The sequence below is a fragment of the Erythranthe guttata genome, chromosome 4 (assembly GCF_056151865.1).
Source record: "Erythranthe guttata isolate IM_541 chromosome 4, IM_541, whole genome shotgun sequence".
Classification (NCBI taxonomy): Eukaryota; Viridiplantae; Streptophyta; class Magnoliopsida; order Lamiales; family Phrymaceae; genus Erythranthe; species Erythranthe guttata.
In genome coordinates, this window is record NC_142536.1 from 19,777,050 (window position 1) to 19,802,689 (window position 25,640).

Genomic DNA, 25,640 nt, shown 5'->3' on the forward strand with positions numbered 1-25,640 from the left:
TTTATGCATTCAAATAAATCATAAAATTTAACAAAATTTTGAATTTATACCAAGAAGTATCAATTTCGATATATACATTAGACAACTACTCATAAGTCGAAAATGGCCAAACCAAAAAAAAAAAAAAAAACCCCGGTAAAAGTGCAAATAACAACGGTTTATTCATCCACTACTATAGCCACACATTCGCCAGCACAATACATATACACACTTGCTTAACGAAAGTATCAAACATAAATGAACTCTATTACCTTACAATTCAACCCCAGCATGCAGGACTCGCTTAAAGAAAGTATCAAACAGAAAATGTGACAAAACATTTTTTAAATTGACGCAAATTAGTATACTTGAGGTCTTGAGTTCGGACCACTAATCCCGTAAAATTCCTTTAGGAACTTCTCCCGCTCTGATATTTTTTGTTCAAGCTCATCCTTTATCTTTGGCGGCTCAACCTATACATATATATGCATATATAAAACAGACGCATATTGCATATCATATTTATGGTGGTTTGATGTTTATGCACAAATAAAATGTATGATACCGAAAACATTAAAGAATCAATCCTAGTACCTTTAATTAATTTGAACCCCAAAAATATGCATGCAGGAGTGTACAGAGATATACCAAAACAAGAAGCAAACACACACAAGTGTTCAATTTAAATGCCGGAAATGATTTTTAAGGAATATGGATAAGCTGCACATGGGCTTACTTCTGTTTGAGGTTGCTGCTGCCTCTGATTCTCAGTCTTCCTTATACGAGCAGCCACTAATAACTCCCATTCCAGCCTTTTTATATCATCACTGAATTCCAATTGAGCAGAGAGAGCCCCAGTTTCTGGCTTGAGTCGAATGTTTTCCTGCTCTGCTTTTTGTTGTGCACGCTTATCAGAGCCCCGCTCAAGCTCTATTTGTTGTACAAACTTATCAGAGCTCTCTTTACACCTTAACTCCACTGTTTGTTGTGCAAGCTTATCAGAGCTCTGCTTATGCTTTTGCTTTGACTCTGCTATTTGTTGTACAAGCTTATCAGAGCTCTCTTTTAACTGTAACTCTAATATTTCTTGTGCACGCTTATCATAGCTATGCTTAAGCTTTAACCCTGCTATTTGTACAAGCTTATCAGAGCTCTCTTTAGACCTTAACTGTTGAGCAAGCTTATCAGAGCTCTGCTTAAGCTTTAACTCTACTATTTGTTGTACAAGCTTATCAGAGCTCTCTTTTAGCTTTAACTCTGATATTTCTTGTGCACGCTTATTAGAACTCTGCTTAAGTTTTAACTCTGCTATTTCTTGTACAAGCTTATCACATCTCTTTTTAGACCTTAACTCTGTTGTTTGTTGTGCAAGCTTTAACTCTGCTATTTCTTGTGTAAGCTTATCAACGCTCTCTTTAAACCTTAATTCTGCTGTTTTCTGGGCAAGCTTATCAGAACTCTCCCTAAGTCTTAACTCTGCTATTTGTTGCAAGCTTATCAGAGCTCTCTTTAAGCTTTAACTCCGCTATTTGTTCTGCAAGCTTATCAGAGCTCTCGTTTAGCTTTAACTCTGCTATTTGTTGTGGCAAGTTTATTAGAGCTCTCCTTTAGCTTTAAATCAACCTACACATCCATGCATGTCATATTGTATAGCATGGTGGTTTATGGTGAATTATGCACCAATTAAATGTATGATATCAGAAAAAAATTAAACTACCGTCTCAGTTATTTTCTTAAGCTGCTCTTCGTACGATTTCTGTAACTCCTCTTTCAATGACTTCTGCAACTCCTCCTTCAACGACTTATGTGAATCCTCCTCCAATTTAAATTTCTCCTCTTCGAAATTAACTTTAGCAACTGGAGCATCGTAAAAGAATTCGCTTTTCGCTCCTGTCTACAATTGATGATTAACTTACGCACCGTAACAAATTTGTGCAAAACGGGGGGTATAAAAAGAAAGAAAACGACAACACATGGTGATCAACGAAACTTACCGTCAATTCAACAATTTGCTTATGCATGAGTGGGTTTCCACCATTTTTATCTACAATCGCATTTATTAAGGCAAGAAGTTGCTTCAATTGTTCAGGTTTTTGGATTTCATCTTTTGTTTTGTTATTAAAGAGAACACACCGATTCCCACACATTCTCAGGGTTTCCTATGTCAAAACCACAGACCTTATGAAATCTGAACAATATTATTGGAAAGTCAAAGAGAAAATAAATGACAAGCATCATGGTAATTCATAAAATTAAACCCGATTATTTTATTGGACCTCGAAAGGTCCACTAAAAAACTCCCTAAAAGGCATGATATTTTCGGTTCGATCTGGGAAGTTATTGGGTTTACCAAACATCAAAGAAAATCTAATTAGTTACTCATGGCTAATTTTCCCAACCAAACGAGGCCTATGTAGATAGGCCATGACAAAATAATAATTTTGGGTCGAGCGGAAAAATTATTGGATTTATCAACCATCAAACATAGTCTAAGACTAATATCTCCAACCAAACGAGGCCTTAAAAGAAGAGCAATGAGATTTAACAGGTAACTATTTCTTATTGGACTTTATAATATATATGTCATGTAAATAAATATTAAGAGACTTAAATGAAGAGTGCGCAATGAGATATGCACCTTCAAGTGATGGTCGCAATCACGACTCAAGTAATCATCGAGAGGTTTATCATATTCTTCAAGCTCATCACCACCGACGAAAACGACAATCATATGGTCAATAATTTTGGCTCCAAAAAATGCCTGCAACATAAACACACCAGCTACTTCTTCTCGTGAACAATCAGTCTTAATTGACACAACAAGAAGAATAGCATGTATACCAGCCTTAGCCAAATTGATGCATTTAGCAATTTCCTTCCCAACATATTTTGATTCAGCGGAACAATCAAACATTAATCCTGTGGCAATTGCATTAATTAGTTCATCAGTCACACTCACACGTATCTAAAAAAAATGACATTGTAAAATGCATATATGTACCTGGAGTATCAATCACAGCAAGATTCACCCCATCTTGAAGTAAAGTTGTGTGCATCTCACAAGTTTTGGTAACACCATTAGTTCTCAACATTGACTTAAACGCCCTTCTTCCAAGTATACTATTCCCGGTTGCACTTTTCCCGTTACCCCTTCTTCCAACCAATACTATAGTCTTGACCATCTCACTTGGAGCTGAAGACGAGCCTCCCACATCACCAAATTCAATTGCGTCACTTTCCATTATATTCGGTAAACTTGTCTGCAAAAAGACCAACAACCATACACATGACTTAGGATTATTACCTTAGACGCTTTACAATAAATAAAAGTGAAATCTTGGAGAACGGAATGCTAAAACTTTTCTATCTGGCAAAGAATAGACAATATTCACATAATTAACGTACAGTACATTATCAGATCATTATCAAACCAATGAAAGAAAACAGGAAAATTTCTTACAGAGAAAAACAAGGATGAGAAACAAAAGTCAGAGGAGAAAATGGAGATGTATTTATATTGCAAGTATATATTTCCTCAACTAAGTATACATTTTAAGCCATTAAGAATGATTCCATCAGCATCAAAAGTTATATTACAATGGACTTGTAGTTTTTTTCGTATTTAAAAAAATAAAAACACATTGACTTTATCTCATTTCAAAATGTTTGCATTAGTCAATTTTTGTAAAGGTCGTCATTTTTCGCAACTTGGCCGCGATGAAGAGGAATGGCGAGCAAGCAAGAAAGATAAATGAAAATGTTAAAAGAAATACAAGAATGACATGGTCTTGGTCTTTTTAGTAATAAGCCAATGGAGTTGCTTGTAAAATAATACTAATAATATACAGGTACACAATCAGCACAATGGAAATTATTTATTTATTATAACTAATTTGTTTAACTCTATTTTACTGAATTGGTAATGAAAATTTTGTTGATTTCTGTAATATCATAATCTAAATTTGCCATCTTTCTGTAAGAATCTTGCAAGCATGTGTCTTCACAAACCCAATTGCTGAACCTTTTACTTCACAATATACCCAAATTTGGAATCTTTTCGCTTCTCAATTAAACAAGTGAAAATGGAGCATAATTTCAGCTAGGCATTTGAACGAACAGGAAAGAGACATAAACAAAAAAAAGTAAGAAAGAAATGGAATTACCCTAGAGTGGCGGGTGAGTCGTAGAAGACGGTGACTGCCTGAATCACGGTGGCGCGTATGATCGAAGCGGAGGCTTCGGCCCCCCATTTTAACCTCGGCAAACAATGGCTCTTCATTGACAGTTCCATTTCTCTCGGTCTTTCTTCTGTTTGAGAAATTGAAGGAATTTACGGCTGATTAATTAATTAAATTAAGACGATTAATTATTGGAACCACCGTTAATTTGAGGGGTATATTTATAATTAGGTAAATTCTACTCTTCTCTCTTATACTTTGGTTCTCTATCACTTTACCCATTCTACTACCGCATTAGTGTTCAGACATTTGACATTCACACCGTTTGATATAAATCTTAAAATTACAAAAAAAACCACCCTTCATAGTTTAAATAATTATTAAAAAAAATAATAAAAAATAAATTGTGTCGGCGTCGTGGACTATGTTTTCTCGTTTTCTTGATTTTTTATTATTTTTTTTGTTTTTTTAATAATTATCTAAACTGTGAGAGGTGATGTTTCTTTAGTTTCAGAGCGTAGATCAAACGATGTTAAAGTCAAATGTCTAGATCAAACGGTATTAAAGTCAAATGTCTGACAACTAACAACAATGACCACATTGAGATAATTTTTCAAGTACATAGGAGCAAGTGCAATCGATAGTAGAATGGGGTAAAGTAATACCGAACCAAAGTAAAGGGGGATTCCCCCTACTTAAATTAAGACAATTAATTATTGAACCCACTGTTAATTTGGGGGGTATGCATGTAATTATCCATAGATGAGTGTTGTTTCGTAATTATGCGTTACATTAGGGTGGTCTTTGTAATTTACCCTAAAATCCAACTCCCGAACAGTAATCCCCGGCTTTTGAGATCCTACACCGGGTGAAATACACCGGGTAGATCTTTACCATTCATATACACACAAACACACACACACCCACATTGGTATGTGTAGATCAACGGTAAAAATTCACCCGGTGTAACCTTCACCGGGTGTAGGATAGATAAAACCGTAATCCCCTGCCTTATTACGTCGTTCAGACTGGTACAAGGCACAACCAATGCATGCGAAACAAGTAACGTCAGAAGCCGATCGACACGTGACATCTCGCTCCCGTCACGTGATCTTCACGTTCAAACCCCCCAACCAAGAATAGCTTATAAACAATTTGTAATCCTAAGATGAGCAATTAATATAGACCACGTCAAATTCAATTATACACAAAACCTCTATTATTATTTATCAATGTTTAAACAATACATAAAATATTTAATCATATGATCATGCTCTCTAAGACCCCACTATTTCTCATATTTTCCATGTAGAAAATGATTTCATGACTAAACAAAATTAGCATGCTCACATATTTCCAATTCCCATTTTCAACAGATAAGAGCATGCAAAATTAATTTTTCTTTTTTTTTTTTTGTGTACAAAACATGCTTCATCTATATTGAATTTATCATAAATTGCAACAATAGCTTGTAAACTTCTATACATGCATCGCAATATGTATATGAACGTTAATGCTTCAAATATATTCAACAATGTCAAAACATGCATTTAGTTTCAAGTTTCACTATGGTGGTGTTTGCAAATAATTATTTAAAAGCAGACGTTAGTGATTGTGATTTAAGTTAGTTTTAAGTGCTTATTTCTAAAAGTTGGGGGTGTTTGCAAATATTTCGGAAAATGAACTAAAATTGAAAAAGCAGGGTTAGGGTGCTTTTAAAAAAATAGCTTAAAGTAGATTATTTTAAGAGAAGCAAAAGCAAAAGTTGATTTTGCAAACACCTAAAAACAGATTATGAGCAAAAAAAACCGCATAATCACTTTCAAAACGCATTTGCAAACACCACCTATGTAACGGCAGCTGAATTAATGTGTCAGGTGAAGGGCTCAATACAAAAACAAAACAAAACATTAATTACCCAATTATGAATTCTTAATACTAATTGAATATGTAATCAATTCTCAACGTTCAAGTAAATAATAATCGTTCAGATGTCTAATAGAAGCAAAACGTTTCACTGAAGAACAACATACTCAAAAGCCAAATTTTAAACTCATGTTGTCATGCACATATCCAAATTGCATTCACTTATGATAATAGGTCCTCAAAACATTCTGATGTACGAATACATACAGTGTTGCAATTATATACTCATCCAATTCCAAGAATATAATATAATAATAATGATAATAAATTAATTATAACATGCCCAACATTAAAGTTTCCTACTATTGTTCATCACACATTTTATCATGCAATATTATTATTCTATTAAAAAAAACATCATAAATAATACACGGAGAATATACCTGATTCGATAATTTTCAATAACGAATTCTTTCGATATATCAAAAACGCGCATAATTTGACAGCTGCAGCAGGACTCAGTATTTTGAGCATATCTCTCTCATTCGATGTCCGATTTCAGTGATTCAAGATGTTTCGGACCGACAACAGAAATTCCAAAAACTTTTGTGTTTTACACATTCTCAAATTCGGATATTATCAGGTTCGAAACGGGCCTCAAAGTATAAACTCGTGAATTGCACATAGATTCACCTACAACAAAAATAAAATCATTAATTTTATTTCGCCAACACAAGATAATAATAAAAAAAAAAATGAATTATCCCCCTTTCATCATCAAGGGTTGAAGTATCCGCCTCTTCTGAATCATTGGCAAAGCTCATCTTCATGGGATCAAAAAATTTCGTTTTAAATTGTTGGAACTTCGGCTGCATTTTGAAGCTCGTACTCTATTTTCTCTCTCTTTTCATAGTTGATAATTAGATGCAATAGTATACACAATTTAATGGGAGATAGGCAAGGTGAGGCGCGGACTAGGTCGCTCTCTTAAGACGAATTTCACAATTCCTTCTCTAATGAGGTGCAGAAAGGTTCCGATCGTGTCGCCTATGGGATACAACAGCCCAGCTTATCTCTTCGCTGTAACTTCACCGAAACCGCGCGTTCAAGTGAAGCAGAAGCTTACACCTGACACACAACAAAAGCTCAACATATGTATATAATATAGAAGATATATGATCCTTAGAAATATCATGTTCTTTCACTTCGCTCCTCATTTTACAAAGCTACAAAAGCCCCATTTATATAGTATAAAATATGACAACCATAAAACCTTTATTTAATATAGAATTAAATGAAAATATGGAGGTTTTATGAGACAAAATAATGTCTTTGTAAGTTTCAAAATATTACTCTAAATGACCTCATAAATTGGTCAAAGAAAATATTTAATAAAATATTATTTTTATTAAAAAATCCCAACATCTGCACATAGGCTTACTACTGTTTGACTGTTTGAGGTTGCTGCTGCTTCTGATTCTCAGTCTCCCTCCAAAGAGCAATCTCTAATAACTCCCATTTCAGCTTTTTATTTTTATTTTTACAGTGGAACAAACCATTTCAGCTTATTTATTTCATCACTTGATTTCAATCGAGTAGAGAGCTCCCCAATTTCTGCCTTGAATCGAATATTATCCTGCTCTGCTTTTTCTTTTTGTTGTGCATGCTTATCAAGGCCCCCCTCAAGCTCTATTTGTTGTAGAAACTTACAAGATCTCAGCTTATGCTTTGACTCTACTATTTGTTGTACAGGCTTAACAGAGCTCTCTTTTAGCTTTAACTCGGATATTTCTTGTACACGCTTATCAGACCTCTGCTTAAAGTATGCTATTTGTTGTAAAAGCTTATCACAACTCTCTTTACACCTTAACTCTGTTCTTTGTTGTGCAAGCTTTAACTCTACTATTTCTTGTGCAAGCTTATCAGAGCTCTCCTTTAGCTTTAAATCAACCTACATATGCATGCATGTAATATTTTATATAATATATATATATACTATTAAATGTATGATATTGGAAAAAAATTAAACTACCATCTCATTTATTCTCTTAAGCTTCTCTTCATATGACTTCTCTAACTCCGCCTTCAATGACTCCCTTAACTCCTCCTTCAATTTAAGTTTCTCCTTTTCGGAATTAACTTTAGCGTCTGGAGCATCGTAAAAAAATTCGTTTGTTGTTCCTTTCTATAGTTGATGATTGAATTAGGCACCGTAACAAATTTAAGCAAAACGAAGAAAAAAGTAAAAAAAATTGAAACAAAAACATATGGTGATCAATGAAACACACCTCCAGTTCAACAAATTGCTTATTCATGTGTGGTTTTCCACCATTTTTATCCACAACGGCATCTACTATGGCAAGAAGTTGCTTCAGTTGTTCAGATTTCTCGGCTTCATCTTTTGTTCTGTTATCAAAGAGAACATGCTGGTTCCCACACATTCTCAGAGTTTCCTAAGTCAAAATCACAAACAACTAATCAATTACGAATTATGAACCAATAATATTCTTGGAAAGTCAAGAGAAAATAACATGACATGCAACATGGGTTAACTCATAAAACCCGTGTTCATATTGGACAGCGCGCAATGAGATTTGTACCTTCAAGTGTTGGTGGCAATCGCGGCTCAAGTAATCATCAAGAGTTTCATCACGTTCTTCAAGCTCCTCACCACCGACGAAAACGACAATCATATGGTCAATAATTTTGGCTCCAAAAAATGCCTGCAACATAAACACAACAGCTGCTTCTTCTTCTCTTGAACGGTCGGTCCTAATTGACACAACAAGAAGAATAGCATGTATACCACCCTTAGCCAAATTGATGCATTTAGCAATTTCCTTCCCAATATATTTTGATTCAGCGGAACAATCAAACATTAATCCTGTGGCAAATGCTATTAATTAGTTCATCAGTCACACATATTAAAAAAAAATGATATTGTAAAATGCAGATAGGTACCTGGAGTATCAATCACAGCAAGATTTTGCCCATTTTTAAGTAAAGTTGTGTGCATCTCGCAGGTTTTGGTAACACCATTAGTTGTACACATCGACTTAAATGCCCTTCTTCCAAGTATACTATTCCCCGTTGCACTTTTCCCGTTACCGTTTTTTCCAACCAATACTATAGTTTTAACCATCTCAGCTGGAGCTGAAGACGAGCCACCGGTATCACCAAATTCAAGTGCCTTATTTTCCATTAAATTCGGTAAACTTGTCTGCAAAAAGACCAACAACCATACACATGACGTAGGATCATTACCTTAGACGAATTACAATAAATAAAAGTGAAATTTTGGAAAACGGAATGCTAAAAAAATTCAATCAGGCAAAGAACAGACAATATTCACATAATTAACGTACAGTAAATTATCGGATTATTATCAAACAAATGAAAGAAAACTGGGAAATTTCTTACAGAGAAAAACAAGGATGAGAAACGAAAGTCAGGGCATAAAATGAAGATGTGTTTGTATTGCAAGTACATATATAGGGATTATATGCAGCTGAAAAAAGGCAATAGCAAGATAATTCTTCTCGACTAAGGAATATATATTTTCAACCATTAATAATGATTCAATCAGCATCAAATGCGCTAGTACAAATAGACTTGTAGGATTTGTTTATTTAGAAAAAGTAAATAAATTGAAGTTGTCTGAATTCAAAAGGAAAGACCTGGACAATGTTTGCTGCATTAATGTAAAAGTCGTCGTTTTTCACAACTTGGTCACAATGAAGAAGAACAGCAAGCAGGCAATCAAGAAAGATAAATGAAAATGTTATAAGAAATACAAATGGTCTTGGTCTTCTTAATAGTAAGCAAATTGAGTTAAGTTGCTTGCTAAACAATAATAACAATACAGGTAATAATAATACATGGTCTTGGTCTCCACATCCCAATTGCGAAATCTTGTACTTAACAATTCAAATTTAATTCGAGAAAAAAGGGCAAAAAGGATGAAATACCCATATGCCCAATTTTGGAATCTTTTCACTTTTTAAATGGAGCATACAATTCAGCTAGGCATTTGAACGAGCAGTTAAAGGGGCATAAAAGAGAGTAAGAAACAAATGGTATTTAACCTGGAGTGGCGTGAGTGCCGTAGAAGAAGGTGGCTGCCTGAACTACGGTGGCGCGTATGGTCGACGCGGAGGCGTCGGCGGTCGACCCCCATGTCAACCTCAGCAAAGAATGGCTCTTCATTGACAGTTGTTGGACTAGGAACTACTTCTGTTTGTGATTCTGATGTAAAGGAATTTACGGCTGATTAATTAAATTAAGACAATTAATTATTGAACCCCACCGTTAATTTGAGGGGTATTTTTGTAATTATCCATAGATGAGTGCCTTTTTCGTAATTATGCGTTACATTGGGGTGGTCTCTGTAATTTACGTAAAATCCAACACCAACAGTAATCCCCTGTCTTACGTCGTTCAGACTGGTACAGGCACAACCAGTGCATGCGAAACAAGTAACGTCAGAAGCCAATCGACACGTGACATCTCGCCCCCCGTCACGTGATCTTCACGTTCAAACCCCCCAACCAAGAATAGCTTCACAGAAACTCAAAAACAATAAAAAAAATAAAAATGGGAAACTTGATGAAATTTCTCACCTGAGAATCTGTTCTTTTCTTCGCAATTAATTTCAGAAACGTGCGGAAAAAGGGTTTCTTTAATTTTGTTGAAAATTGAAAAGAGATGGGTGCAGACAATGAGGCAGAGCTGGTTACTTTTCCAGTTTCAAGAAACGCTGGTAATAATATCTCCATGGAAATTTCTTTAGCAGAAGCTTCTTCTCTGTTTCCCGGTTTCCGATTTTCTCCGACCGACGAGGAATTGATTCAGTATTATCTGAAGAAGAAGCTTCTAGGGTTTGATGAAGAAGTTGAAGTTATTCCCGAGGTTGATATTTGTAGACACGAGCCTTGGGATTTACCAGGTTCCCCCTTCTTTTTTTCTCCTTAAATTTTCAGACAATTTTCTTTTACTGTAAATATATGCATATTTGTGTGTGTGTGTGTGTGTGTGTGTGTGTTTGTGTGTGATAATGGAGATCAGGAGATGGGATGAGGGTTTGTAGTTTGTGCTTTCGAAATCTATTTAGCTGCATTTTTTAATTGGGATTAAGGATTAATATGTTATTGATTGAACCGGAAATCAGCTCAAGCTGTGATCGAATCGGACAACGAGTGGTTCTTCTTTTCTCCCCGGGGAAGGAAGTACCCGAACGGGTCCCAAAGTAAAAGGGCGACCGAATTCGGTTACTGGAAAGCAACCGGGAAAGAGCGAGGTGTAAAATCGGGCTCGAATCTGATCGGAACAAAGAGGACTCTAGTGTTCCATACGGGCCGGGCCCCGAAAGGGCAAAGGACCGAATGGATAATGCACGAGTATTGTACGAGCGAAAAATCCGATGTGAGTAAAAATTTTCACTTTATTTTAGTTCAAATAGATGGTTATAAATGATCGTAATCGACATTTTTTTTCTGGTTACTTTATTTAGGATGCTATGGTAGTGTGTCGCCTTCGGAAGAACAGGGACTTTCATCTCAACGATGACAATGCAAGAAGGAACTCGCCTGGCGATAGGGATTTGGATCTGGCGGAAGTAAATTTATCCAGTGGTGAACAAATAGGTATGCTCGAAGGGGCAAAGGAGTGCAGTAGCAGTTACAATTCTCATTCGGTGGAGCAAGTTGATAATGGTTCCGAATCTGATGATAAAATTACTAAAGGGTCCTCGGAATCAAGCCACAATAAGGTTCGTTTGGATCGATTTGAATTTTTTATTTACTATCGTAAAATTTCTTAACGAGGCTTATTAATTGGTAATTATAATTTGTTCGATTTTTTTTCTTATTGCAGGGTTATGACAAGGAAGAGGATTGTTATGCCGATATAATGAAAGATGACATAATAAAGTTAGACGAAGATTCTTCGTTGATCGAAAATGCCGTACCCCTACGAGTGGTTACCTTAAAACAGAAATCCGAAATGAAGTCGAATCAGCCATCAACTGAAGCTTCAGTATCTTCACAGGGGACAGCGAATCGGCGACTCAGGCTAAGGAATCAAAGGGTGGAATCTTATCAGCCAGAGAATTTCGAAATTCATAAATTTTCCGCAAAGGATATTCCGATCGAAGATTCCCTCGATTTCGGTGCTCGGACAAGACGTGGATCTTTGTCCTTATTCGCGGTTCTTGTTGTGCTGATTTTGCTGATACTGATTTTTTTCTTCACGAGAGATTTCTGGTTAAAGATTATCCCCTAAATATTGAAGAACAGTTTCGAGAAAGGGAAACGAGTTTTGAACATGTATATATACTTGAAATGTGTAAAAAGTAATTATAGTTTCGATGTAAATTATAAAACATAACAGTGTGTGGAATAAATATATATATAATGGAAGGACTTGTGAAGACATAGGATTGATTCTCGTTGGACGATTTATTACATGCTTTCTGTATTAATCGTTTTATATTTTTATGTATGCATCGTGTTGGACAGGTGTACGTTTGGCCCGTTTATGCGTGCTTCATCGGTATGATAACATATACATTGAGCTTCAAAAGCAGAGTGAGTTTTATTTAGTATCACAAGAAAAGAAAAAAAAGAAAAACAGAATGCAGATATATTGTTCTCGTCTTCTTGCTATATAATTGGTTTTAATTAATTAATACGAGATTATTATTTGGTACAGGTTTTTAAGGTTTACGAGGAAGAGGGTCATGTCCGAAAAACCACAGTGTGCGTGTTTCGAAGAACTTCCGCAGCCGTAAGTTGAGGTTTTAGATCGTAAATTTTTAATTATTTGACAATCTATTAGTTGTTACCTACCATCAATTAAGTTTTGCTGCAATAAAATTATGCTGTTTCATTATAACACGAAAATTGCATAGGCATTCTGTTTTCGTGAGACGTTAGTAAAATCGAGAATCTTGATGTAAGAGGAAAATTGGGTAAGATGTCGTTTTCCTATAGTTTGGCATGTGTCATAATCAGCTATAGTGGACTGATACATACATGCAACCTAAATGAAATTTAATTGGAATTTAGTGCAAATTTTTGCTTCTCGGCCCGAAAAATGTTTTTTTTAAATAATCAATTTTTAAAAATCGGAGTGAAAAATGAATGAAAATACTGCTGACAGAGACGAGAGAAATCATTTGGTCACTAGTGTAGACCCTATATAAATATCGTAGAAAATTATGTATTGTGACCACACCACAGCTGTTGAGATAAGTGCTTTTTCATTCAGAGAAAAGTACTTTTGAAGATAAGAAGAAGGTGTCCGAGCAAATTAAGCCGATGGCGAACACTTCACTACTATCTGCAGTAGCTAAGAGGTAAGCACAATAATAAAATTCTTTAATTTTGTGACTATTTTCTAGCTTACATATATACAAATCACAAACAAAAATAAAAAATAAAAAATCATGTTTTTCGCCTGTGAAATGATAATTATTAGCTTTTATGCATGTCAATTTTTGTACCCTTTGTCGATCGAATGCTGTTAATTTTCTGTTAAGTCGAGCTTTTAATACGTATGTTAGTAGCAAGCAAACATGATCTTACTCAATTCTTAATAACATATATTAATTAACAAATGAGATGGCTGAAAATTAATCATGTTCGTAATTACTATTATTTTCGATTCTTTTTTTGGGTGGTAGATTGGAAGGGAAAGTAGCCCTAATCACGGGTGGGGCCGGGCGCCTCGGATCCGCAACCGCAAAACTCTTCCACGAGCACGGTGCTAAAATCTTGATAGCCGATGTCCAAGACGATCTCGGCCGTCGGATCTGCAAAACCCTATCCCCACAAACCGCATCGTACATCCACTGCGACATCACAAACGAATCCCACGTCGAAAACGCTGTCGAAGAAGCAATCTCCAAGCACGGAAAGCTAGACATCATGTTCAACAATGCGGGCGTTATGGGGCCCACGAACACAGACATGCTCGTAGAAACCAAATCCGACTTCGAGCGCGTTCTTAATGTCAACATCACCGGAACCTTCCTAGGAACCAAGCACGCGGCCCGTGTCATGAAGCCGGCCCACCGCGGGACCATCATCAACACGGCGAGTGTGAGCTCGGTTATTGGTGGGGCATGCACGCATGCTTACACGAGCTCGAAGCACGCGGTTTTAGGGCTGACGAGGAACACGGCTGTCGAATTAGGGCGTTATGGGATTAGGGTTAATTGCGTCTCGCCTTACGCTTTTGCTTCGCCAATGTCGAGGGGGGCTTTGGGCAGAGATAAAGATGATCCGATGGTTGATATTTACTCGAATCTTGATGGGTCGAATCTGACGGCGGAGGATGTGGCGCAGGCGGTTTTGTATTTAGCTAGTGACGAGTCTAGGTATGTGAGTGGGAGCAATTTGGTTGTGGATGGAGGTTTTAGTGTTACGAATTCATCTCTCTCAATGTTTGGGTAATAACAATATTTTCTTTAGGTTTTCGTAGCCATAATTAATTAAATAATTGGACTTTGTTTGACTTTTAGTAGAGTAAATTCAATAAATATCCGGGTTGACCAAAAAATAATACTTTTATCTTTGTTTATTTTGGCTTATATCTTTTAGAGATTGTTTATTGGGCATATTACGGTCAAGCCCTGAGGTATGGTCAAATTACGAAAAAAAACCTCTATTGTTTTGGTAATTACATTAATTCCTTCTTTTAAATATTTTTACATAAAATTTATGCAATTCGGTTAAAAAAAAAAAAAAGTTTCTATTAATGATATCATAAGATGTGTTGATTTGTTTTTCCCCTCAAATTCAAATGCAACCTTATAAAACTATCATGAAAACTGGCACGAAAGTAGCTGGTTGCTAAATTGCCAATTATCATAGTTCAAACAGACATTTTATCTGCATTCGTCTCCAAGAAAAAAAATTAACACTAAACACTAGCAGCAAAATTGACACGATAATGGCAAAATGGTAAAACAGGAAGAAGAAAAACATCACATGCTATGGCAAAAAAGATGTACACTGCCTATTTATACAGCTTTACCAACACCATTCATTACACCAATATATATATATATATATATATATATATATATATATATATATATATATATATATATCATTACCATAACTTATAGAAGTAGGTCGACCTAACAAAAACCATAAACTAAAAACACCGAAAAGACAGCGAACTGAGAGTCGATTCAACTGCCATATGCAGTTAGTTAATGGGATGCAGACACGTGTTCTCGGACAGCCTTGCTTAGTAGTTTGTTTCATTTTCGGACCTGGTTCAACTACCTCATCAGGTTAAAAATAATAATGTCCGTAAAACTAACTTTTTGATATTACTGAATCAAATTGTATATTCAGTTCGGCAGATGGTATAAAATATTGGCGCGACGAAATTTCGGTTCGATTTTACTGATTTAACATCCCTTAATTTATCTCTAGAGGGGCATGTTTGTTAGATAATATATAGTTGGGAGTGTGGTTCTATATATATATAGAACATGCAATTGTCTACTATAGTATAAAATAGCTGCATGCCTTCAATTTAATACTAGGCTATGTAATAGTGTTGGCATGCCTATTTTGTTATCCTAGTCTTAGAAATTAATGAAGGGTAAATTTCACATTCTCCTTGTATTTTGGCTCGATATTATTTTACCCTCTTTAATTTTTTATTGGAATCGATTTGCCCTCCGTACTTGAAAAATTGTGTTAATGTGGCTCTCGATGTTAGTTGTCAGACATTTGACCTTAACACTGTTTGATCTAAACTCTGAAATTACAAAAACGCCACCTCTTGCAGTTTAAATAATTCTTAAAAAAAAATAATAATTATATATTTATAATTATCTATTTATCTTCTCAAAATACCTAACTATATATTATCAATATGAACTTAAATTTAATTATTTTGAGCCTCATATAAATTTTGTAAATCTTTTCAAATATTATTTCAACAGTTAAAATATGAAATTTAATAAATAGTGTCTTGTCTGTGTTTTGACTTTTGATTGACTTTTTAGGTTGGAAGGTAAAGGGGATTTTTGGTTATGTTTTTAATGGGATTTTCTAGTTTTCAAAATTTCTGATGAAAAAAGTAGATTATTAATTTTTGTGTAGAAAATGGGAATATGTTTGGATGAAGTGGTATTTCTAGTTTTATATAGGTGTAGAAATGAGAATATGTTTGGTTGTTGTGAGTTTTCTCTACGAAAGTACGTGCAAAAGTAGAATATAACGATTTACTATTATTATTATTATTATTATTATTATTATTATTATTATTATTATTAGTAGTAGTAGTAGTAGTAATAGTAGATATAGAAATTGGGAGGGAAGATAATGTAGATATTAATGAGGAGAGAGAAATGGGTTGATGGAATAAAATATATAGGTTAGTAGTAGGTTTGAAAATTGAAAAAAGTATGAATAGTGTATTTTCAGTAAAAAATTGATAAGAAAAAATGGGATTTTCTAGATAAAATTACGAAACAAACATGATCTCGGTTTTATGAATAGTATAAAACAGGAAATTGGTTTTGGAAATAAAACCAAACATCCCAAAGTAGCTGTAATAACCGGCGCTGCAAGTGGGATCGGCGCGTGCGCCGCACGACTGTTTTCCAAGCATGGAGCAAAAGTAGTGGTAGCAGATGTTCAAGACTGCTTAGGAAACATTGTCTGCGAAGATATCAACGGAACTTTCGTCCACTGTGACGTACGTCACCAAAGAATCCGACGTAAAAAACGCCGTCGCCAGGTACGGCAATAGACATCATGTTCAACAACGCCGGCACCGCCGGAGCAGCACCCACCGACAAGAATCAGCATCCTCGAAAGCGAGCAGTCGGACTTCGAACACGTCGTCCGGGTCAACCTCGTCGGCGCGTTTCTGGGCATCAAGCACGCCGCCGGAGAGATGATCTCCGACCGCCGCCGGGGGAGCATCATATCGACGGCGGGCGTTTCCTCATCCGTCGTGGGCGGGATGGGCCCGCACGCGTACACCAGCTCGAAGCACGGGCTGGTGGGCCTGACTAGGAACTCCGCCGTGGAACTGGGGCGGCACGGGATTCGCGTGAACTGTGTGTCGCCGTACGCCGTTCCGACGCCGATGGCGAGGAAATACTTGGCGGCGATGAGTACTCCAACCTGAAAGGAGAGGATATTCTCAGGGAGGATGACGTGGCGGAGGCGGCGCTGTACTTGGCCGGTGATGAATCAAAGTACGTGAACGTTTGTGGTTGATGGTGGGTTTTCCGTTTTGAATTATGGGTTTTCCATTTTTGCTGATCCTTAATTAATCCACGTCATTACGGATTATTTATTTTATTTCATTTATTTATTTTGTAATGAATAAATCAATAAATTAATTATGTGGGCTGCAAATTCAAGTATGCTACTGGTTAAGTGAAGTGTTTCATATTCTCCTTTATAACAGCCCAAAATAAATAAATGTAACCCCCAAAATTTTGGGCCCAAAAATGAATGGGCCTTTTTATTGAATTTAATTTTGTTCATAATGATAATTATAATGCAATTTAAATTATTATATTTTCTTCTTTTCTTGAACTATACATTGGAAAATATATATATATAAATACATATAGGTGCATCTTTCAATTGTCACTATTGGTTTCTATTTAATATAGGAGTTAATAACATAATTAGTTGATAAAATTTACTTTACTATATTCCAACTTTAAAAATCAAAGCTCGCAACTGAATATAATTATTCAATAATATTAATTTTGTAAAAAAAATATCAATAAATTAAATATATATTTGAGAAACTATATTAATACCACAATTTTTAATAAAATAAATGGATTAAATCTAATTAATTGAATTTAATTCAAATTAATTAATTAATTGAATTTAATTCAAATTAATTAAAATATTTCGTGTTTTCTGTGAGCTATTGCTCGGTGAATTAAAAAACAATAAAGTTATAACAAAATAATAAAATAGTTAAATACCAAAGTTGTGAGAGAGAAAGTCCAGAGAGAATTCTCTCAGTAATCGTCCGCCATTACTGAATTTTGTTAAGATAAGCGGAAGCAAATTACCAAAATAACCTTTATTGTTTGCTTTCGTTTTCATCTCTCCTCGGAAAACAACAGTTACCAGCGATTTTTCCTTCAAAATCACCAAACGGCGCAAAACTCGTCTTCAAATTTCTTGACTCCAACCATTTTCTTAGATGCTGTTCAAGTCAAAGTTCATCCCTCATCTATCTGTAAGTTCTTTCTTTCTAATTAATTTACTCGTAATTACAATTTTTTTGAACCTGATTTTCTAAATTATGATGTAGAAAATCAACGAATAACTGAAGTATTGCATTCGAAGCTAGGTATTTAATTGTTTTTTGGTTAATTTTGAGCTCAATTTTAGAGTTCACTCAAACCCTAATTTGGTTGCTTGAATTGAACGCCGAATTAGGGTTTTATGTTTCTATTTTCATTTAGTAGATAATGGGGGATAAGATAAGAATTGCAAGAAATAGGTCATTAGGGCAACATATGAATCTAATTACTTGGATTTTTCGTTCAATTAAACTTCCATTAATCAATTGATCATGTAGCGATTGTATTTTTCATGATTTTTGTTTCTCGTCGTTTTCGTTTAGGTTTAATCGAAGGATATAGAAGATATGTCGAGGCCTACGCTGCTTGTTTTTCTTTTGCTGGTATTGATTATCACATCACAGTTCGAATGGAGGCAGCAGTTAGTGAGTGATGCTGAAACAACTCATACTCAGTCTCAGAAGCAGCTGCAAATATCACTAAGAGAAGAAAGTGTCAAAGAGAAGGTAAATGCATTCATCTTTTGGTTGATTATTCAGTAGCAAATTTTCGTTACATCTCGATTTCTATGTGAAAATTATATTGTGTAAATAGCTCAAGATTTTTTTCTTGTTTTTTACATTGTACATGTGTTTCAACGACATTACACTTGAGAGATTTGTTTACTACCCGAAGCAACTTCTTTTTGTTTACGTTTCTAGTTCAGTTATATGCAAATGCTTCTATTGAACGCTCGTGCGCTTTATATACTGTCTGTATTGGCAAACGATGTAGTGTTGTGTAAGTTAGTTTTAAGATTTGCCTCAGATGTTGCATATAGCAAAACTCTCGTACCAAGTTCATGTGTTCTGATGCTACGCAGCCCAATATGTAACCTTAATATGTCTCGTTTCTTTAGTTGCTGCACTAGTTTTTTAATTTGTTGAATGTACTTAAATACGAGATTTTTTTTTTAAGTTTTTTGTGTTTCTGTAAATTGCCCTGTATCTTCGAATATTGCAACACTCGAAGATGGTATCAACAAAATTAGTCTTAAAGTAATCCGAGATATTTAGTTCGTCATTGTCATAATATCTCCTTTCATATTTAGTTCTACATTGACACTGAACTTGTCTCTTATGACGTGGTGTCGTTTTAGTAATAATAGTATATTTGGCTCCCGCGAAAACAAAATTGCGGTATACGCCACTGGATATGATATTGCGAAGTATCTGTCTATGTTTTATCTCTTAACATTACGAAAGCAGAAATTTTACATGTACTGCTAATCTTATATTTGTATATTTTACGTTGTTTATGTACAGATTATCTTGTCGCAAGAAAAGAAGCTCCAGACATTGAACGAGCTTGTTCAGAGCCTTAAAGAACAACTGCAACAATGCCGGAGTAATAACGAGACATTAAACAGCACTCTCAGCTCTATGACTGGAAAGATTATCGAGCTTGAACAACTGCAGATTCTCGAAGACTGAAATTGTCGTCCCGTTGCTATTTGTGCTATATTTTTCCTATTTTTGTTATTTGGAATAATTTTCTGTAAAGTTTAGTTATTGTGCTACCAAAGAATTAGTGGTGCTATGTTGTCGAATTGCTGCTGCTGATACATATTATATATGACTTTAGTAAAATTTCACTGAATCTGAATCATTTGTGAGATTTACATGATTGTATACATATTTTTAAGGGTAAATTCCACTTTACCCCGTCGTACTCTGCCCGAGAATCACTTTACCCCCTTGTACTCTTAATTTCATCGATTTACCCCCTTGTACTTGTACAATTTTCTAATACAACCCTCTCCTTCAACTTTTGTCGATTTTGACTCTGATGTCGTTTGGTCAACTTTGTAAATTACAAAATTGCCACTGCCTATAACGCGTCGTTTCTTCTCCGTCAATATTGTCGTTTCTTCTTCTCCCACCACTTTACTTTCCACGATATCCCCAAATTGAAGCCCTAACTTAGCAAAAATCAGCAAAAATCAAGACCCAAAAATTGATCGATTCCACCCAGTGCAAAGAAAAAAATACATAAATGTGTGAAACTTTATCTTTTCTATTATCGAGAGTCAAAATCGAAAAAAATCAATATTTACGTCAATATTTTGACTCTTGACCAAACGGCGTCAAAGTCAAAATTGAAAAAAGTTGACAGAGAGGGCTTTATTGGGAAATTGTACAAGTCAGGGGGTAAATCGATGAAATTGAGAGTACGAGGGGTAAAGTGATTCTCGGGCAGAGTACGAGGGGGTAAAGTGGAATTTACCCTATTTTTAATAATCTATTGAGATTTTGATTAGGGTAAATTACAACCACCCCACTCAGTTAAGGTTTATTTACAAAAAAACCCTGTTTTGTCGAAAATTACATACACCCTCTGCAATTTGTTGATTTCTTACATTATCACCCTTTTGTAGGGGGTGTATGTAAGATATTTACAAACTGCAGGGGGCTGAATATAATTTCTAAACAATAAAGGGGCTTTTCGTAAATAGAGTTTACCTCAGGGGAGGTAGTTGTAATTTACCCTTTTGATTAACTGGGTCGGGTCACTCGGTAATGAACCGATTCAATTGGATTGAACCCTCATTTTTAATCGATTGCTTAACGCTAATCCGCGATTGCTACTGATTCATTCAAGCTTTCAGCGACGGTGGGCAGCTATTTTACGGCGGCGCGTGGGAGCCGACGACATTGTCTGGCTAAGGTAGAAAATATTATCAAATATAGACGCTCTATACAGTGTACTGCTATCTTCTCTCTCAGCTGAGTTTTATAAAATTCTTGTTCAGGATATCCTATTTTCGCTGATTTTTTTTTCCTCTGTAAATCAGATTACAACATCTGGGTATGCTGAATTTATTCAAATCTCAGATTACTTCCCACAAAATCCAGTTATTGAAAAACACCCGAATAATTGGGTGTAGAAATTTAACTTCAGAATCAAACCAGAAGACCGAAAGCAATGTTGCAATCTTTTGGGATTTGGATAACAAGCCCCCAAAATCATTTCCACCGTACGATGCAGCAACAAAATTGAAGCTAGCCGCCCATAGATTCGGGTTTGTGAAATACATGATCGCTTACGCCAATCACCATGCATTCAGCTATGTTCCCCCTTCAATCAGGGCTCAAAGAAGGGACACGAGAGCGTCGAACGAGCTCGAAACCATGGGCGTAATCAAGCCCGACGAGCCCTACGTATGCAGAGTTTGCGGGAGGAGATTCTACAGCAACGAGAGGCGAATCAATCATTTCAAGCAAATCCACGAACGAGAGCAGACGAAACGTTTGAACAAGATCGAGTCAGCTCGAGGAAAGAAGAGGGTGGATATGGTGGCGAAGTATTCGATGAAGATGGATAAGTATAAGTACGCTGCTAAGGATATTTTGATCCCTAAAGTAGGGTACGGGTTGGCGGACGAGTTGAAACGGGCTGGTTTTTGGGTTAGGATGGTTTCGGACAAGCCGCAGGCTGCTGACGTGGCGCTGAGGAATCAAATGGTGGATATGATGGACCGGAGAACGGTTGAGTGTTTGGTTCTTGTTTCGGATGATTCCGATTTTGTGGAGGTTTTGAAGGAGGCGAAATTGAGGTGTTTGAAAACGGTGGTTGTGGGTGATTGTAATGAAGGTGCTTTAAAAAGGACCGCTGATGCTGCATTTTCTTGGCAGGAGATTATGATGGGGAAGGCTAAAAAGGAAGCTGTATCGGTTGTTGGGAAATGGAAAGATAGAAATGTTTTGCAGAGATTGGAGTGGAATTACGATCCCGAGACGGAGAAAAAATTGTACTGTGATGAAATTGATGGTGAAAAATCGGATCTTGAATTGTTTAGTTCGGATGAATCTGGTTCTTTGTTGGAAGAGGAGGAGAATGATGGTCAGTGGTGGGAATTGGAGAAATGAGTCGATATGAAAAGATCTTGGAACGATTAACGAACATAGGGGAATATGCAATGGTGTGAGGGGTGACAAATCTTGGTCGTATTTTATTAAAAATTGTGATAAATGAACAAAGGAGATAGCAAATTGTTTGAAGTCGAAATGTGAGGAAATTTCGGTTTTGTCGAAAGAATTAATCTCAGCTGCATGTGGTTTAATGGAATGGGGCAGTGCTAATTATGTGTCGGTACATTTTCTTGTAGCTGAATAAGACGTTGGATTCACAGTCTCGGAGCTAACTCGTCGCTTTTCAATCTGATGTTTGTGCTGATAGCTTTTGTCCAGTGTAAGTTCAATATCTTTCTTGCTTATATATATGCATATATACATATACACACACGTTTATCCGTTTTTGGAAATTGGCATGAATATAATTGTGTAGGATAAGATTTATCTACTATATGAATCCGAATAGACGAGACTTTACGTTTGCTGATGAATGCCGTTAGAAATCTACAAGAGTCCCACCAAACTTAATTAAGGCTTTCACCGTGTAGATTGAAGAAGGTGTTGTTTTTTTTAAGATAGGTATTAATATTCGGCAACGGGAAAGGTGCGAAATTGGTTGAAGTAAGTTTCATTTAAATTGTTCTGGCATCGGTAGTTGGTGTTTTCCTTTTCCTTCACTGTGTGTCTGTGTGGTTTTGATGACCTACTTATAAATCTTGGTTAGTACTGCTGAAGAATAGCAACCTTCATTATGATGTGAGTATTGAGGGGCAAAATGGGAAGAAAAAACATTAGTAAGAGTGGTTGGTCATAAAAACACTGTAAAGAATGTCTTTTTATGTGAAAATTTGTGGTCCTAAACACATTAATTGCTACTTAGTACATCAACTGATCAGACATTCAAACTTGTTTGTTGCTCCTTATTAAATTAATTTAAATAGGTAATAACTTGATACAATTTGAAATAAAAAAAATGCCCTCTTTAACTAATTTAACCCAAATTAAAAAAAAAAAATAATGATAATAAATAAATAAATAATTTCTCATGTGTAAAGGACCACAAATTTTCACATTAATGGGCAGTTGCCAATATTTAATGGGAATTAAATTGCTCATTAAATGTAAATATCATGTTAAACTAACAATGTCAACAATTGAATGAACACTTTTACTTTGCCAGCAAATTTCTTGTGATTCTTCTTCCTATTACAGTCAATACCTTTTATTGCTAGAGATCCAAACACTGATAATCTTTAATACAGTTCATCTCATTTTCTTGTAGCTTCTGTAATTATACTATTTCTCTAGTTGGTACTCATAATTCAATTCTCGGAATTAAATAACACCCCCTCGTCGTTTTACATCTCCGATATTTTTTCAGTTCTATATATAACCCCTTTTTAACAAGCATGAAAAGGTAACATCAGTGAAACAAAATAAAAAGTCGAGATTTTATACCAGTACTATATAGTTTCTTGTCTGCCTCTTAAAAGGTATGTAATCTTGTTTTCAATTTACTAGTTCGATTGAGTTCGTTTTTGTTATCGTAACACCAACTTTTTTTTTTTTTTGAATTTGCAGAAAATGAATTTCAAGGATGAGAGCCCGAAACTTGAGTTGCAACTGAGGCTATCCCCACCGAGGGATCATCAGCGACAAATGATTCAGTCACCGGAGTATTCTTCGACGGAGATATCTCCGAGAAGCTCGTGTGTGTCGCGAGAAGCGAGCCCAGATGGGACCGTGTGCTTTGAGAGTGGTACCATGATACTTGTTGGGTGCCCTCGATGCCTGATGTATGTTATGTTATTCGAAGATGATCCGAAATGCCCCAAGTGTAAGAGCACCGTTTTGCTTGATTTCATGCACGATGAGTCGATCAGAGGATTCAAGAAATGAAAACTGCATAATCTTGATTTATTTGATTTTCCTTTGAATTCTTGGGTTTCTTTCACCAATTTTTTTTTTTTGCTTATTTTAAACCCTTTTTGTGGTTTCTTTGGTCTGATTTTCTGTTTGCTGTTGTGGGTTTTTGAGAGTTTTTATTTATTATTATTTTTATTTTTTTATTCAAGAGTTTGCCTTGGATGGTTGGTTTTGTATTGTATCTCAACCATGCCTTGAACCTAATCTGGAAAATTATCAATTGACAAACAAAAGCTAATGATAAATTATCAATGGGAAATTATTAATTCTATTAATAATTAATAATCAATAAAGTATAAAAAAAAATTGAAGCAATGGTACATAGAGCAAAAAAAGAGTACACCACTCCAATGATAAACAATAAACACTGTTTTGAATCCCCTCGTCAAACTAGATCGAGTTTGTCACACGTGTTAAAGCCTTTGTGGTTTATGCAACGCTGTCAAATCGAAAACCATGCATACAATTTGGACAAACTATTTGCGGTGAATCAATCATCTTCATCTTCTTCTTCTTCTTCATCTTCGTCTTCATCTACATATTCGATTTCAATATTCTTACGGAGACGAGCAAATCAAGCGCCTCCCAATACTTAATTACATGTTCGGGAGTTTTTGCCTTACACTCCAAGTGTATAAGGTGCATCTTTACGTCGTCGTGAAGCTCTTTAATCTCTCCGACCGTCAAACCCTCCTTATTCCTTAAACAACGCCATACTTTCTACATCCAACCGATAATCGAGGCGATGTTGATTCAGTATAAGTAAATCAATCGGTTTCCCACGGCCTTTATGCAACCGAATCTGTGCCCTAATTTTCGTCCGGTCGAATTCAAACCCCCTCTCTTTCTTCTCAAATTCGTCGAACGCGGCTTTGGCGCGTTGTCTCGCGGCGAGTGCATTCTGTTCGTCCTGAATAGCTCTTTCTTCCCTTCTCCTTTTCGCCTTTTCGATGTCGTCCATCCTCTCCCTCCACCTCTTCTTCGCCCTTTCGGACAAGCACTCGTCGCCGAGTACGCCTCTTTCGGCGACGTCGCGATCGATCTTCTTCCGACACACGGATATTGCTTCATTGATATTAGAATCATCAAAAGGGTGATTTTCTTGAGCCTTATTAGCTATGTATGCCGCAATCTCTTCCTTCGACGGCTCGTCGGAATTCCGACTCCGGTCACTTTGGCCGCCGGATGACGTCATCTCCTCCCGGGGGTTTGTGAGAACCGATTCTCGTTTGATTTGCTTTGATTTTGATTGTTTGTTGGCTGAGCCTGAAAAATTCCTAGTTTCTTCTACTTCCCTTACTATGTATATATAATGTTCAAAAGTAATAAAGACCTAATCAAGTCAAAACCTTAATAAATTAGGACTACTAAATATATTAAAAAAAGGAAAAAAAAAAAACGAATTAAATAATAATTTAAACTGATTTTAATTCTTGATTATTTACTTAATTTTATTAGGGCAATATCTTGATTCTTTACAACGTATGA

At 35.8% G+C, this 25,640-nt stretch overlaps 7 protein-coding genes and 2 pseudogenes across 13 annotated transcripts; 6 read left to right on the plus strand and 3 right to left on the minus strand.

Annotated features, from left to right (window-relative positions):
• Positions 1-14: 14 nt before the first annotated feature.
• LOC105970181 (immune-associated nucleotide-binding protein 1) lies at positions 15-6,605 on the minus strand. Its single transcript, XM_088817300.1, has 9 exons — positions 6,467-6,605; positions 4,973-5,320; positions 4,143-4,287; positions 2,981-3,239; positions 2,618-2,898; positions 1,974-2,138; positions 1,697-1,873; positions 716-1,602; positions 15-452 (listed from the first exon to the last, which is right to left on the minus strand). Exons 3-8 carry the CDS (start codon positions 4,227-4,229, stop codon positions 1,525-1,527), a joined length of 1,047 nt encoding a protein of 348 aa, XP_088673426.1. The 5' UTR covers positions 4,230-4,287; positions 4,973-5,320; positions 6,467-6,605; the 3' UTR covers positions 15-452; positions 716-1,524.
• LOC148771363 (immune-associated nucleotide-binding protein 9-like) lies at positions 6,403-10,496 on the minus strand. Of its 2 annotated transcripts, XR_016030960.1 has the most exons (7): positions 10,109-10,270; positions 8,985-9,243; positions 8,624-8,907; positions 8,312-8,476; positions 8,056-8,208; positions 7,465-7,974; positions 6,403-7,151 (listed from the first exon to the last, which is right to left on the minus strand). XR_016030960.1 is itself a non-coding variant. In XM_088817299.1 (6 exons), exons 2-6 carry the CDS (start codon positions 9,223-9,225, stop codon positions 7,564-7,566), a joined length of 1,254 nt encoding a protein of 417 aa, XP_088673425.1. In that variant the 5' UTR covers positions 9,226-9,243; positions 10,109-10,496; the 3' UTR covers positions 6,403-7,563. The 2 variants fall into 2 exon arrangements, 1 of the variants encoding a protein (XP_088673425.1); XM_088817299.1 differs by having other exon boundaries at positions 6,403-7,974; positions 10,109-10,496.
• A 231-nt stretch (positions 10,497-10,727) lies between these two features.
• LOC105970119 (NAC domain-containing protein 89) lies at positions 10,728-12,456 on the plus strand. The gene is made up of 4 exons (XM_012994913.2): positions 10,728-10,968; positions 11,191-11,444; positions 11,533-11,790; positions 11,895-12,456. Exons 1-4 carry the CDS (start codon positions 10,728-10,730, stop codon positions 12,300-12,302), a joined length of 1,161 nt encoding a protein of 386 aa, XP_012850367.1. The 3' UTR covers positions 12,303-12,456.
• A 631-nt stretch (positions 12,457-13,087) lies between these two features.
• Positions 13,088-14,603, plus strand: LOC105970120 (secoisolariciresinol dehydrogenase). Its single transcript, XM_012994915.2, has 2 exons — positions 13,088-13,377; positions 13,705-14,603. The coding sequence occupies exons 1-2, from the start codon at positions 13,340-13,342 to the stop codon at positions 14,474-14,476; spliced, it is 810 nt and encodes a 269-aa protein (XP_012850369.1). The 5' UTR covers positions 13,088-13,339; the 3' UTR covers positions 14,477-14,603.
• A 1,935-nt stretch (positions 14,604-16,538) lies between these two features.
• LOC105969945 (borneol dehydrogenase, mitochondrial pseudogene) lies at positions 16,539-17,327 on the plus strand (annotated as a pseudogene).
• Positions 17,328-17,981: 654 nt separating this feature from the next.
• On the plus strand, positions 17,982-19,977 carry LOC105969952 (hypothetical protein). 3 transcript variants are annotated; one of them, XM_088817302.1, is made up of 4 exons: positions 18,014-18,266; positions 18,342-18,380; positions 18,657-18,839; positions 19,638-19,977. In XM_088817302.1, exons 3-4 carry the CDS (start codon positions 18,681-18,683, stop codon positions 19,803-19,805), a joined length of 327 nt encoding a protein of 108 aa, XP_088673428.1. In that variant the 5' UTR covers positions 18,014-18,266; positions 18,342-18,380; positions 18,657-18,680; the 3' UTR covers positions 19,806-19,977. The 3 variants fall into 3 exon arrangements, with proteins under 3 accessions (XP_012850174.1, XP_088673428.1, XP_088673427.1); XM_012994720.2 differs by lacking the exon at positions 18,342-18,380 and having other exon boundaries at positions 17,982-18,266; XM_088817301.1 differs by lacking the exon at positions 18,342-18,380 and having other exon boundaries at positions 18,120-18,262.
• Positions 19,978-20,907: 930 nt separating this feature from the next.
• LOC105970182 (zinc finger (C2H2 type) family protein) lies at positions 20,908-24,300 on the plus strand. 4 transcript variants are annotated; one of them, XR_016030962.1, is made up of 4 exons: positions 20,908-21,039; positions 21,167-22,381; positions 22,481-23,719; positions 23,808-24,300. XR_016030962.1 is itself a non-coding variant. In XM_088817303.1 (2 exons), exon 2 carries the CDS (start codon positions 21,183-21,185, stop codon positions 22,239-22,241), a length of 1,059 nt encoding a protein of 352 aa, XP_088673429.1. In that variant the 5' UTR covers positions 20,962-21,076; positions 21,167-21,182; the 3' UTR covers positions 22,242-22,246. The 4 variants fall into 4 exon arrangements, 1 of the variants encoding a protein (XP_088673429.1); XR_016030963.1 differs by having other exon boundaries at positions 22,481-22,563; XR_016030961.1 differs by having other exon boundaries at positions 21,167-22,563.
• LOC148771364 (protein GL2-INTERACTING REPRESSOR 1 pseudogene) lies at positions 23,811-24,125 on the plus strand (annotated as a pseudogene).
• A 546-nt stretch (positions 24,301-24,846) lies between the features above and the next one.
• On the minus strand, positions 24,847-25,347 carry LOC148771365 (splicing factor Cactin-like). Its single transcript, XM_088817608.1, has one exon. The coding sequence runs from the start codon at positions 25,345-25,347 to the stop codon at positions 24,847-24,849; it is 501 nt and encodes a 166-aa protein (XP_088673734.1).
• Positions 25,348-25,640: the final 293 nt, after the last annotated feature.

What these genes read in the sequence shown, in the direction of transcription:
- LOC105969952 (XM_012994720.2), top strand. Translation starts at nt 18,681, where the DNA reads ATGTCGAGGCCTACGCTGCTTGTTTTTCTTTTGCTGGTATTGATTATC. An exon ending in AAGAAAGTGTCAAAGAGAAG is followed by an intron (nt 18,840 to 19,637) that starts GTAAATGCATTC and finishes GTTTATGTACAG; the next exon opens with ATTATCTTGTCGCAAGAAAA.
- LOC105970119 (XM_012994913.2), top strand. Translation starts at nt 10,728, where the DNA reads ATGGGTGCAGACAATGAGGCAGAGCTGGTTACTTTTCCAGTTTCAAGA. An exon ending in CGAGCCTTGGGATTTACCAG is followed by an intron (nt 10,969 to 11,190) that starts GTTCCCCCTTCT and finishes ACCGGAAATCAG; the next exon opens with CTCAAGCTGTGATCGAATCG. An exon ending in GTACGAGCGAAAAATCCGAT is followed by an intron (nt 11,445 to 11,532) that starts GTGAGTAAAAAT and finishes TACTTTATTTAG; the next exon opens with GATGCTATGGTAGTGTGTCG.
- LOC148771363 (XM_088817299.1), bottom strand. Translation starts at nt 9,225, where the DNA reads ATGGAAAATAAGGCACTTGAATTTGGTGATACCGGTGGCTCGTCTTCA. An exon ending in AGCAATTTGTTGAACTGGAG is followed by an intron (nt 8,209 to 8,311) that starts GTGTGTTTCATT and finishes CATCAACTATAG; the next exon opens with AAAGGAACAACAAACGAATT. An exon ending in TTAAGAGAATAAATGAGATG is followed by an intron (nt 7,975 to 8,055) that starts GTAGTTTAATTT and finishes ATGCATATGTAG; the next exon opens with GTTGATTTAAAGCTAAAGGA.
- LOC105970120 (XM_012994915.2), top strand. Translation starts at nt 13,340, where the DNA reads ATGGCGAACACTTCACTACTATCTGCAGTAGCTAAGAG. An exon ending in CTATCTGCAGTAGCTAAGAG is followed by an intron (nt 13,378 to 13,704) that starts GTAAGCACAATA and finishes TTTGGGTGGTAG; the next exon opens with ATTGGAAGGGAAAGTAGCCC.
- LOC105970182 (XM_088817303.1), top strand. Translation starts at nt 21,183, where the DNA reads ATGCTGAATTTATTCAAATCTCAGATTACTTCCCACAAAATCCAGTTA.
- LOC148771365 (XM_088817608.1), bottom strand. Translation starts at nt 25,347, where the DNA reads ATGACGTCATCCGGCGGCCAAAGTGACCGGAGTCGGAATTCCGACGAG.
- LOC105970181 (XM_088817300.1), bottom strand. Translation starts at nt 4,229, where the DNA reads ATGGGGGGCCGAAGCCTCCGCTTCGATCATACGCGCCACCGTGATTCA. An exon ending in AGCAAATTGTTGAATTGACG is followed by an intron (nt 1,874 to 1,973) that starts GTAAGTTTCGTT and finishes CATCAATTGTAG; the next exon opens with ACAGGAGCGAAAAGCGAATT. An exon ending in TTAAGAAAATAACTGAGACG is followed by an intron (nt 1,603 to 1,696) that starts GTAGTTTAATTT and finishes ATGGATGTGTAG; the next exon opens with GTTGATTTAAAGCTAAAGGA.